The sequence below is a fragment of the Oncorhynchus nerka genome, linkage group LG1 (assembly GCF_034236695.1).
Source record: "Oncorhynchus nerka isolate Pitt River linkage group LG1, Oner_Uvic_2.0, whole genome shotgun sequence".
NCBI lineage: Eukaryota > Metazoa > Chordata > Actinopteri > Salmoniformes > Salmonidae > Oncorhynchus > Oncorhynchus nerka.
In genome coordinates this window covers 22,167,862-22,179,948 of record NC_088396.1, presented here as the reverse complement: position 1 = coordinate 22,179,948, position 12,087 = coordinate 22,167,862, and the positions used below count along the sequence as shown (strand labels likewise).

General features: G+C 45.3%; 1 protein-coding gene across 2 annotated transcripts in view; it reads right to left on the bottom strand.

The window, feature by feature from the left end:
- The window catches only part of arhgef7a (Rho guanine nucleotide exchange factor (GEF) 7a), a 40,016-nt gene that overhangs the window by 13,728 nt on the left and 14,201 nt on the right, over positions 1–12,087 (bottom strand). For both annotated transcript variants that reach the window (XM_065017233.1, XM_029649063.2), the window contains exons 7-14: positions 7,702–7,796; positions 7,276–7,371; positions 6,921–7,043; positions 6,523–6,661; positions 6,238–6,297; positions 1,212–1,358; positions 918–1,004; positions 616–694 (exon numbers count right to left, since the gene is read on the bottom strand). In XM_065017233.1, the coding sequence (XP_064873305.1) occupies positions 616–694; positions 918–1,004; positions 1,212–1,358; positions 6,238–6,297; positions 6,523–6,661; positions 6,921–7,043; positions 7,276–7,371; positions 7,702–7,796 (826 nt within the window). The remainder of the gene's footprint in view (positions 1–615; positions 695–917; positions 1,005–1,211; positions 1,359–6,237; positions 6,298–6,522; positions 6,662–6,920; positions 7,044–7,275; positions 7,372–7,701; positions 7,797–12,087) is intronic.

The following is a 12,087-nucleotide window of genomic DNA, read 5'->3' as shown; positions in this document are numbered from 1 at the left end:
CAAAGGTATATGAAATACAAATGGTATAGAGGGAAATAGTCCTATAATAACTACAACCTAAAACTTCTTAACTGGGAATATTGAAGACTCATGTTAAAAGGAACCACCAGCTTTCATATGTTCTCATGTTCTGAGCAAGGAACTTAAACGTTCGATTTTTTACATGGTAAATATTGCACTTTTACTTTCTCCTCCAACACTTTGTTTTTGCATTATTTAAACCAAATTGAACATGTTTCATTATTTATTTGAGACTAAATAGATTTTTATTTATGTATTATATTAAGTGTTCATTCAGTATTGTTGTAATTGTCATTATTACAAATATATATATAAAAATCGTCCGATAAATCAGTATCGGCTTTTTTGGGTCCTCCAATAATCGGCATCGGCATTGAAAAATCATATTCGCGCGACCTCTAGACACAATACACACATTATATACACATCACATTATACACACACACAACCTGGAGACACTCAAATAGACTGCCTGAAGGACACAATACACACATTATACACACACACACAACCTGGAGACACCCAAATAGAGTGTCTACAGGAGATAATACACACACACTAATGTACGTTGTGAATACACCACAGTAGTCTTACCAGAAAGCTCAAAGGAGTTTTTCTGGGCCTCACTGTCCTCTAGCATGGTCACAGTCATACCAGTCAATGGTAGCTTCCCCTGTAGACAAGAAACCATCATCAACATCTGAACCCACACTAAACACGGTAGTTAATCACAACTGGGTCCTATTGATTAGGGAACACCGTAGCAAAACATTTTGAAACTGAAATGAACATTTCTTATTGGACAAGTTCATGTAGTCCCTCCCTCTTTCAGTCCATTTTCTTCCATTTGGCACCAAATCAATAAGACCCTGGTATAGTAGACTAAGGGGTTATACCTGGAATATGAAGCCACTCATCCTTGGACTGGCAGACAGCATGAGGAGGACATGAGGGAAAAGCATGAGGTAGCGCTCACACTTCTCCTAGAGAGAGAGAGAGAGAGAGAGAGAGAGAGTGAGAGAGAGAGAGAGAGAGAGAGAGAGAGAGAGAGTGAGAGAGAGAGAGTGAGTGAGAGTGAGAGAGAGAGAGAGAGAGAGAGTGAGTGAGAACAAGAGCGAGAGAGAGTTAATAGTATTGGACTCATGTACATTAGTTATTATAATGTTATTGTTCTAAGGTTTTCCTCTGACCTCTGCTCCAGGGCTGTTAACCAGAGCCTGACTCATGTAGAGAACAGAGCCCAGTGTCCTGATGTCGTCTCCCTCCCACAGCCTGATGGACTCAGTCACTATCTGCAGCTCCAGCTCCTTCCTCTTCCTCACCTCCTGGCACTGGGCCTGTCACCGCGGAAACACCATCAGCACCACATTACAGGTTGTCATGGGAACAGCATCAGTACCACAGATATTTATGACCGCAGAAACAATGTGAAAGTGTGTGTCCATAGATACACATCTATATACAAAAGTATAATTAATTAGTGCATCGGCTATTTCAGACACAGTGCATACAATTGAGTACACAGCCATGGAATCTCCATAGACAAACATTGGCAGTAGAATGGCCTTACTGAAGAGCTCAGTGATTTTCAATGTGGCATTGTCAACAGGATGCCACCTTTACAAGTAAGTTCATCAAATTTCTGATCTGCTAGAGCTGCCCCGGTCAACTGTAAGTGCTGTTATTGTGAAGTAGAACCATCTAGGAGCAACAACGGCTCAGCCGCAAAGTTGTTGGCCACACAAGCTCACAGAACGGGACCACCAAGTGCTGAAGCGGGGAGGGAGTACAAATCGTCTGTCCTCTTATGCAACACTCACTACAAACTTCCAAACTGCTCCTGGAAGCAACATCAGCACAATAACTGTTCATCAGGAGCTTCATTAAATGGGTTTCCATGGCCAAGCAGCTGCACACAAGCCTAAGATCACCATGCGCAATGCCACACATTGGCTGGAGTGGTGTAAAGCTCACCACGATTGGACTCTGAAGCAATGGAAACACATTCTCTGGAGGGATGAATTACGCTTCACCATCTGGCAGTCTGACAGACAAATATGTGTTTAGCGGATGCCAGGAGAACGCTACCTGCCCGAATGCATAGTGCCAACTGTAAAGTTTGGTGGAGGAGGAATAATGTTCTGGGGTTGTTTTTCATGGTTCAGGCTAGGCTCCTTAGCTCCAATGAAGGGAAATGTTAACGCTACAGTATACGACATTCTAGACGATTCTGTGCTTCCAACTTTGTGTCAACAGTTTGGAGAAGGCCCGTTCCTGTTTCAGCATCCCCCGTGCACAAAGCGAGGTCCATACGGTTTGTCAAGATCGGTGTTGAAGAACTTGGAACATTATTGAACATTTATGATAAAAACATCCTAAAGATTGATTCTATACTTAGTTTGACAAGTTTCTACGACCTGTAATATTACTTTTTGAACTTTTCGTCCGACGTTCGGCTGGACCTGAACGTGCGTTTGGATTTGTTTACCAAACACCCTAACAAAAGAAGCTATTTGGACATAAATGATGGACATTATCAAACAAATCAAACATTTTTTGTGGAACTGGGATTCCTGGGAGTACATTCTGATGAAGATCATCAAAGGTAAGTGAATATTTATAATGCTATTTCTGACTAATGTTGACTACGCAACGCGGCGGATATTTATTTTGGTTGGTTTGGGCTCTGAGCGTTGTACTCAGATAATGCTTTTTCCGTAAAGTTTAAAAAAAATCTGACACAGCGGTTGCATTAAGGAGAAGTGTATCTAAAGTTGTATGCATAACACTTGCATTTTCATCTACATTTATAATGAGTATTTCTGTGAATTGATGTGGCTCTCTGCAAAATCACAGCATGTTTTTGAACTACTGAACATAACACACCAATGTAAAATGAGATTTTTGGATATAAATATGCACTTTATCGAACAAAACATACATGTATTGTGTAACATGAAGTCCTATGAGTGTCCTCTGATGAAGATCATCAAAGGTTAGTGATTCATTTTTATCTCTATTTGTGCTTTTTGTGACTTCTCTCTTTGACCTAACATAATCGTTTGTGGAGCTTTCACTGTAAAGCCTTTTTGAAATCAGACACTGTGGCTGGATTAACGAGAATTGTATCTTTAAAATGGTGCCTAATACTTGTATGTTTGAGAAATGTGATTTATGAGATTTCTGTTGATTTGTATTTGGCGCCCTGCAATTTCATTGGCTGTTGGCGATGGGTTCCGCTGGTTAAAAGTGTCCCATACAATAAGGGGATCTGCTGTACCTATGTTATGTCTGAAAAAGTCAGCTATACATTTTTCTGTCCTAGTTCTAAATAATTTATTATCTAGTAGGCTTTGATTAAATTTCCAATATCCTCGCCCACATGGAAATTCTGTAAGAGTAATGTATATGCCAATTATGTGATTATCCGACCGCATTCTGTCCCCTATCAATACTTTTTCAACTTTTGGTGCCAGAGAGAATGACATAAGAAAGTAGTCAAGACGACTAGCTTGATTAAGCCTCCGCCATGTATATCTCACTAGGTCAGAGTATTTAAGTCTCCATATATCCACTAATTCCAATATATCCATGACATTCATGATTTCCTTAAGTGCCCGAGGTAGATAGTTTGTAGTGTGACTTCCTTTCCGGTCCATAGAGGTATTTAAGACCGTATTAAAATCTCCCACCATATTAATAGAGTCTAGAGTCTAGTGATAAATTCTTATATATATTTTCAAAGAAGCTTGGATCATCATTATTCGGACCGTATCGGTTAATAAGCCATATCTGTTTATTGTCCAATAACATATTTAAAATAATCCATCTACCTTGAGGATCTGTTTGGACAATTTGCACATTTGGATTAAAATGACTGTTAATTAAAACCATCACCCCTTTTGAATTTCATTGCCCATGGGAGAAATATATTTCACCCCCAGTCCTTTTTCCACAAAACTTCATCTAAAATTGTTGAATGTGTTTCCTGTAAACAATAGATATTATATTCCTTCTCTTTTAGCCAGGTAAACGTCTTTTCTTATTATCTGCTAGGCCATTACAATTGTAAATGGCTGTACTTATTTCACCACTTACCATAATGAGACACAACTTTTAACTCTATTTATCAAAATATATGTTTGTAAACGTACCATTAAAAAGTAACATGATGATTGAGTGTCTATTTAACTGTATCATGACATTCACATTGCTACTAAGTTAACCTCCAATTGGTCCCCACTATTCCACCCACTAAAAGCCCTCCCAATCCCAATGCCCGGCAGACCACCCCCGACACCCCGTATCCCATAGCCCTGAACAAACTGGAATCGATCCTTCGAAAAGAGCACACAGTGCCATTTACCGAATTGAAGTAGATCAACTGCCAAATGCCTTTCCATCGCCCTCACCTCGATTTTTTTATTATATATAGCTGGGGATCATCCTCTATTGTCCCTAACATATTTTACTCCTTTGCAACAGTTGTGGGATACACACAATCATTTTGTGGCACCAGGGTCACAATAATATACCCCCTCTCTGAATGTCCGAGTGTGACCCCTCCCCATGGGTTACTGCAGCTAGTGTTGCCAGCACTGCCACTGCCTGGGTGGGGGCACCCCACCGGATCATGTGTAAATATTTGTATGAACATAAGATTCAACAACTGAGACATAAACTGAACAAGTTCCACAGACATGTGACTAACAGAAATGGAGTAATGTGCCCCTGAACAAAGAGGGGGTCAAAATCCAAAGTAACAGTGTGGTGTGGCCACCAGCTGCATTAAGTACTGCATCTCCTCCTCATGGACTGCACCAGATTTGCCAGTTCTTGCTGTGAGATGTTACCCGACTCTTCCACCAAGGCACCTGCAAGTTCCTGGACATTTCTGGGGGTAATGTCCATAGCCCTCATGCTCTGATCCAACAGGTCGGCGTGGTCATTGGGATTGAGATCCCATTGGAATTGAGATCCCAAGACATTCCTGTCTTGCAGGAAATAACGCACAGAACGAGCAGTATGTCTGGTGGCATTGTCATGCTGGAGGGTCAGGATGAGCCTGCAGGAAGAGGAGGATGTCTTCCCTGTAACACACAACGTTGAGATTGCCTGCAATGACAACAAGCTCAGTCTGATGATGTTGTGACACACCGCCCCAGACCATGACAGACCCACCTCCAAATCGATCCCGCTCCAGTGTACAGGTGTGATGTGCGGATGTACCTGTGCAGGTGTGGTTACACGTAGTCTGCCACTGCGAGGACAATCAGCTGCCCGCCCTGTCTCCCTTTAGCACCGTCTTAGGCGTCTCACACTACGGACATTGCAATTTATTGCCCTGTCCACATATGCAGTCCTCATGCCTCTTTGCGGCATGCCTAAGGCATGTTCACGCAGATGAGCAGGGACCCTGGGCATATTTATTTTGGTGTTTTTCAGAGTCAGTAGAAAGGCCTCTTTAGTGTCTTAAGTTTTTATAGCTGTGACCTTAATTGCCTCCCGTCTGTAAGCTGTTAGTGTCTTAACGACCGTTCCACAGGTGCATGTTCATTCATTGTTTATGGTTCATTGAACAAGCATGGGAAACAGTGTTTCAACCCTTTACAATGAGGATCTGTGAAGTTATTTGGATTTTTACGAATTATCTTTGAAAGACGAGTCCTGAAAAAGGGACGTTTATTTTTTTTCTGAGTTTATTTTATCTTTATTTAACCTTTATTAAACTAGGCAAGTCAGTTAAGAACAAATTATTATTTACAATGACGGCCTACCCCGGCCAAACCCTAACCCGGACGACACTGGGCTAATTGTGTGCCGCCCTATGGGACTCCCAATCACGGCCGGATTGTGATACAGCCTGGAATCAAACCAGGGTCTGTAGTGAGGCCTCCAGCACTGAGATGCAGTGCCTTAGACCACTGCGCCACTCAGGAGCAGCAAAGGGGGGACCAACTCCATATTAATGCCCATGACTTTGGAATGAGATGTCCGACGAGCAGGTGTCCACATACTTTTGGCCATGCAGTGTTTATAATTACTAAATGATCCTGTGTGCGCAAGTGATGCATGCTCATATATTCAAGTGTACCATAACACGTTGACTCATGACTCACACACACACACACACACGTCACAGCTTGACGCACAGCATGCACTGCTAATGAGGTAACCATGGAAACAAGGGGTGATATGTGTGTGGGTGTGACTCACCGAGAGGCTCTTGAACGTTGTCATACACTTCTGGATGTCTGGCCAGTCGGGGTGACTCTCCTACAGGGAGCACAGCAGAGAGCATTTATACAGCTGTACACACACACACACACCACTATCAGTGATTGACAACATCCTCTTACACATAAGACATGCACACATACATCATCAGTGAATGAGGACACTCTTACACACGTGCCTGCACGTGACACACACACACACTCATACACACCCAGCATCTTACAAACACACACCTGTACGTGGCACACACACACACAGCCCTACCTCCATGTGTCTCTCCAGTTCCTTCGTTAGTGTAGGGTATTTGTCCAGCCTCATGAAGGGTTTACTGAGACCTGTGGTCAGGGTCAGGATACCTGGACTGCTGGCTCCCTTCCCCTCCATAAACTCCCCCAGCTCCTCACTGAGAGAGAGAGCAAGAGAAAGAGAGCAAGCGAGAGAGAGAGCAAGAGAGAAAGAGAGAGAGAGAGCAAGAGAGATAGAGAGAGAGAGAAAGAGAGAGAGAGAGAGAGAGAGAGCAAGAGAGAGAGAGAGAGGAGTATTAAATTGTCAAGTCTAAATATATAGTATTTACACTACCTGCCTGTGTAAAATTATAAATCAGTGTTGTACAGTAAGAATGCTAGAACATCAGGTTCATGCTGTATTGGGTCTATGTTTACCTGTGCTGGGTGAGCACGTTGACTGCCGAGGGGTGGTTGGAGCAGTAACCCACGTAGAGAGCCTTCATCTGGGGCATCAGGTTCATGAAGAAGCCCCCTACCCTCTGCTGGCTCTCTGGAAGTCTGCACATGTTGGGGGAAAAAACACACAGGCTGAGTGAAATCAAGGATCGCTGTATTACCAAAGCCAACACATAGATGTTCCTATACCCTTTATTTACCTCGACGTAAAACTGTTGTGAAATAACCTAAGTAGCAGCAGGACATATCTAATTGGATTAGAACAGTAGTGACAAGCACTTTCTCTGATCCCTGTGTGCTGATTGGTGGAAAGTATGTGAGGGGCGGGACTTACTTGGTGCACTCCTCCAGTGATTGGACGAGCATCTGCTGGAAGGTGTTGATATCCTCCAGGTTCCCCAGGATCAGGTACACATCTGTACTGCTCAGTCTGGAGAGAGGGAGGAGAAGAGGAGGAGGGAGGAGAAGAGGAGAGGAGGGAGGAGAGAGGGAGAGGGGAAGAAAAGAGAAGGAGAGGTGGAGGAGGAGGGAGAGGAGAAGAGAAGAGAAGAAAAGGGGTGGGAGAGAGAAAGAGAGAGGAGAGAGAGAGCATGAGTTTTGGAATGCGTCTAGTATATCCAATCCAATCAGTGGCCATACAGTGTGTCATCATACAAACAGTACGACCGACAGACAGACAGTACGACAGACAGACAGACACAGACAGACAGTATGACCGACAGACAGGAGGGTTTACAACAGTACAATGAGTGGAGCTTACTTCTCTGTGCTCTGGAGTGATCGCAGGTAGTTGGTCAGAAGGCTCTGGAGGTCCTTGGAATATTCTGTCTCTGTTTCTAGAATGTTCTGCAGCACCTGGGGAAAGAGAGAGATGGTGAGAGAGTGTGTTAGGGAGAGTTTTTCAACTTTCTTGTTGGTTATTGAGGAGTATCACTCTATGGTTCAAGTTGTAATTTCATATCTTTGTTACTCTGAACACTTTCACTCCTTCTGACCCCTGGATGGAGGTGTAGATGAGACTGGGTCTAGTCAGGTTATGAATGGTGGTGTAGATGAGGCTGGGTCTAGTCAGGTTATGGATGGTGGTGTAGATGAGGCTGGGTCTAGTCAGGTTATGTATGGTAGTGTAGATGAGGCTGGGTCTAGTCATGCTATAGATGGTGGTGTAGATGAGGCTGGGTCTAGTCATGTTATAGGTGGTGGTATAGATGAGGCTGGGTCTAGTCAGGTTATGGATGGTGGTGTAGATGAGACTGGGTCTAGTCAGGTTATGGATGGTGGTATAGATGAGGCTGGGTCTAGTCAGGTTATGGATGGTGGTGTAGATGAGGCTGGGTCTAGTCAGGTTCTGGATGGTGGTGTAGATGAGGCTGGGTCTAGTCAGGTTATGTATGGTGGTGTAGATGAGGCTGGGTCTAGTCAGGTTATGTATGGTGGTGTAGATGAGGCTGGGTCTAGTCAGGTTATGCTAGTGGATGAGGAGAGTATAGTGGGGAAGGGCAAGCGACTAGGGGGAGGAGGAGGGTGTCAAGAGGAAGAGGAAAAGGGGGAGAAGGGGGAGAAGAAAGGAGGTGGGAGGGGAAAAGGCACTAAGGAACCTTTGCCTCATGCTGGGGGGAGGCCCTGACTAGAGAGAAAGGGCAGGTGGTCAGGATGGGAGATGAGGAGGAGGAATGTGAGTCTGTGGAAGACTGAAAATAAAGCCTCCTCCTCAATGGGTCCAGAGCTGACAGCCAGTCTGACAGAGTCAAAGTACACAGTGAGGGAACTGTCAAGGTTCCTGAATGAGTCTAAATGGAAAAACGTTCATCTTGAAGCTTTTTATTGCGATCCGAGAAGGTTTGTTAAACCAGTACAACAAGCTATGAAAAACGAGAGGCATGATGTCCTCTCACCCAGGAAATGTTTTAGGTTGAGGAAGTGGGTCAACAGTTTTCAGCTGTGCTAACATAATTGCAAAAGGGTTTTCTAATGATCAATTAGCCTTTTAAAATGATGAACTTGGATTAGCTAACACATCGTGCCATTGGAACACAGGAGTGATAGTTGCTGATAATGGGCCTCTGTACGCCTATGTAGATATTCAATCAAAAAAATCAGCCGTTTCCAACAATAGTCATTTACAACATTAACAATGTCTACACTGTATTTCTGATCAATTTGATATTATTTTAAATGTGCAAAAAATGTGCTTTTCTTTCAAAAACAAGGACATTTCTAAGTGACCCCAAACTTTTGAAAGGTAGTGTATGTAAAACCAAAAAAGGTACATGTGTTGTTTCTGCAGGAGACGCATTGTGACGTGGTGAATGAAGTCGTTTGGGGGCTCCGGTGGAAAGGGGAAAGTGTGCTGAGCCATGGAACAAATGTTAGTGCAGGGGTGGCAGTCCTTTTTGCACCGGGTCTGGCCGTAAAAATGTGCTCCTCAAAGGAGGTGTGTAGGGGTAGACTGCTTGTAGTAAAAGCAGAAATTAACAACAGGGGTTTTGTCCTCATAAATTTGTATGCGCCTAACACAGGGAGCGAGGGAGCATCAGTTTAGGTGTCTCAGACAGGAACTCTCACAGGTTCGCTACCTGAGGAGACGCTGGTGGTCAGCGGGGACTGGAACTGTACGATGTATTTTACGAAAGATAGAAATGGGGAGGAGCCTGATTCAAGCTCAGTGGGGGGTGTTAAAGGACATAATTAAGCAGTTTGACCGAGTGGATGTTTGGAGAACTAGACATCCCAACACAAGACAGTATGCATAGGTGAAAGTCTTTGGGGCTAGGGTGAGTGCAGCCAGACTAGATCTCTTTTACATCCAAGAATCAGAGCAATAGACTGTTTGGCGCTACCGTTCTCCCGGTGGGTTTTTCGGATCACCACATAACCATGGCTCGGTTGTCTATTTCACCAGGGCCTCGGCAGGCATTCTATTGGAAGTTTAATGTAAAGCTCTTACAAAATGCTACTTTTTGCTCAGGTTTCCAGATTTTTGGGGAAAGGTGGGGGCAGTAAAGACTGGAGTATGGGTCTCTGAGTCAATGGTGGAATGTGGTGAAAGTCCAAATTTGGCTTTTCTGTCAACAGTATACAGCTCTCTCATCCTTAGAAGCTAGGAGAGTACTGGGGGAACTAGAGTGCAGTATCAGTGAAATGGAGGTAGAGCTGGTGGGGCAAGGCAATGTAGGCCTCCAGGCTAATTCAGCTGAATTACGTAGGGACCTGGGCAGTTTTTTCCAGGTTAAAGCAAAGGGAGCACTTGTAAGAGCTAGGTTCTCCATGCTCAAGGAGATGGATGCCCCAGCTCCTCCTTCTTTGTTTTGGAAAGTCAGAGCTGTGAAGCCAAGGGTATGCATTGTCTGCGGCTGTCTGAAGAGCGGGTGACCTCTGTGGTGGGGGAGATGTGTGATCAGACTGTAGAGTTGTATAGGGCAGAACTGTGTGATCCTATGTGTGCTCAGGTTTTGTTTGCAGAACTCCCTAAGCTCTCTCTGACACAGAGGGATGAAATGGACATTCCCCTGTTGCACCATGAACTAGCAGAGGCCGTAAAACAGATGTCCCCCGGCCGTGCACCTGGGGAATAATTGGACTGGACTTATTTTGCGTGTTGCGTGAGTGGTAGGAGATTTGCCGATGAGCTGCCGTCGGGCGGCTCTGACTCTCCTGCCCAAAAAAGGGGACTTGTATGAACTTAAGAACTGGAGGCCTGTGGCATTGCTCTGTGCAGACTACAAGATATTTGCCAAGGTCCTCGCTGACGGACTGAAGTCCCATCTGGACTTTATAGTACACAAGGACCAGACAAATTGTGTACCGGGACGCTCAATCACGGACAACTTGTTCGTAATCAGGGACATGTTGGACTTGTCGAGAGGTTCTAATGTGAACTTTGAACTGGTCTCCTAAGATCAAGAGAAGGCTTCTGTTTAATGTGATGTCTGTGTTTGGACTTGGTGAAAGGTTTTTGGCTTGTGTGAAGATGTTGTATGCTGGGGCGTCATGTATGGTCAAGGTGGGAGGGGGGCTCAGTAGGCCAGTCTGGGTGAGACGGGGCATTAGACAAGGATGCCCTCTATCGGGGCAGTTATATACACTAGCCATTTAGACTTTTTGGGGCCTGCTACGCAGGAGACTGCAGGGAGTGTGCTGGACAGGCATGGGTGTGGTGACAGGCATTGCAGTGTCGGCGTATGCAGATGACATTTCTGTGATGATCAGGGATGGGCAGGATATGCAGGCACTAGAGACTATTCTGAAGGTATACAAGGGAGCTTCGTCAGCTAAGGTGAACTGGGGCAAGAGCAATGCTCTTATGTGTGGCATGGAGGGATAGCCCCCCCCCTCTGCTTCCAGGGGGTTTGCAGTGGGATTGTGCAGGGCTTAACATTTTGGGGGTGTACCTGGGCTCGGAGAGGAGGGTCAGGAAGAACTGGGAGGCACTGTCACAGGCAGTGGTGTCAAGACTGGCCAGGTGGAGGTGGCTCCTGTCCCAAGTGTCATATAGAGGGAGGGTGCTGATAATCAACAACCTGGCTGCATCCTCCCTGTGGCATAAACTGTCTGTCCTCAACCCCCTGCCGGTCTGGTCACAGACCTGCCACGCAAGCTGGTGGATTTTTTTCTCACAGGGCTATCACTAGCTGAGGACGGCCGTGTTGAAAACAATTCAGATGACGTACATTTCCATCCACGAAGGAGGCCAGGACCTGGTGGAACTGGAGAGCAGGGTGGCTGCATTCCTACTATAGGCGGTGCAGAGACTGCTGTACCATACTGATGCCGGCTGGAGAGAACCAGCACCCGCGCTGCTGAGGAGAGCTGAGTACAGCAGGTCTCTGAGTTTTACTCTGCGTTGCTGAAGGCCTGGCAGCTGCTGAGGCCCACACAAGAAGGGGGTGCGGAACCTGGGCTGTGGGAGAAGCCTATCTTCCACAATCCAGCCCTCCTTTTGAGATCGGTTCAATCAGCCTCCCTGCAGAAGTGACTGATGGCAGCGGGTTTACTAAGGCTGGGTGACCTGCGGCTCCTGGCACAACAAACACAACTAACATCTCTTAGGCTACTTGAGAGATTCCTGGGGAGGTCCAGGAGGCCCTGTCTGAGCCGGTAAAGGGGGTGTGTCTCTCTCTCTGTCTTTTTCTTTCTCTCTCCCTCT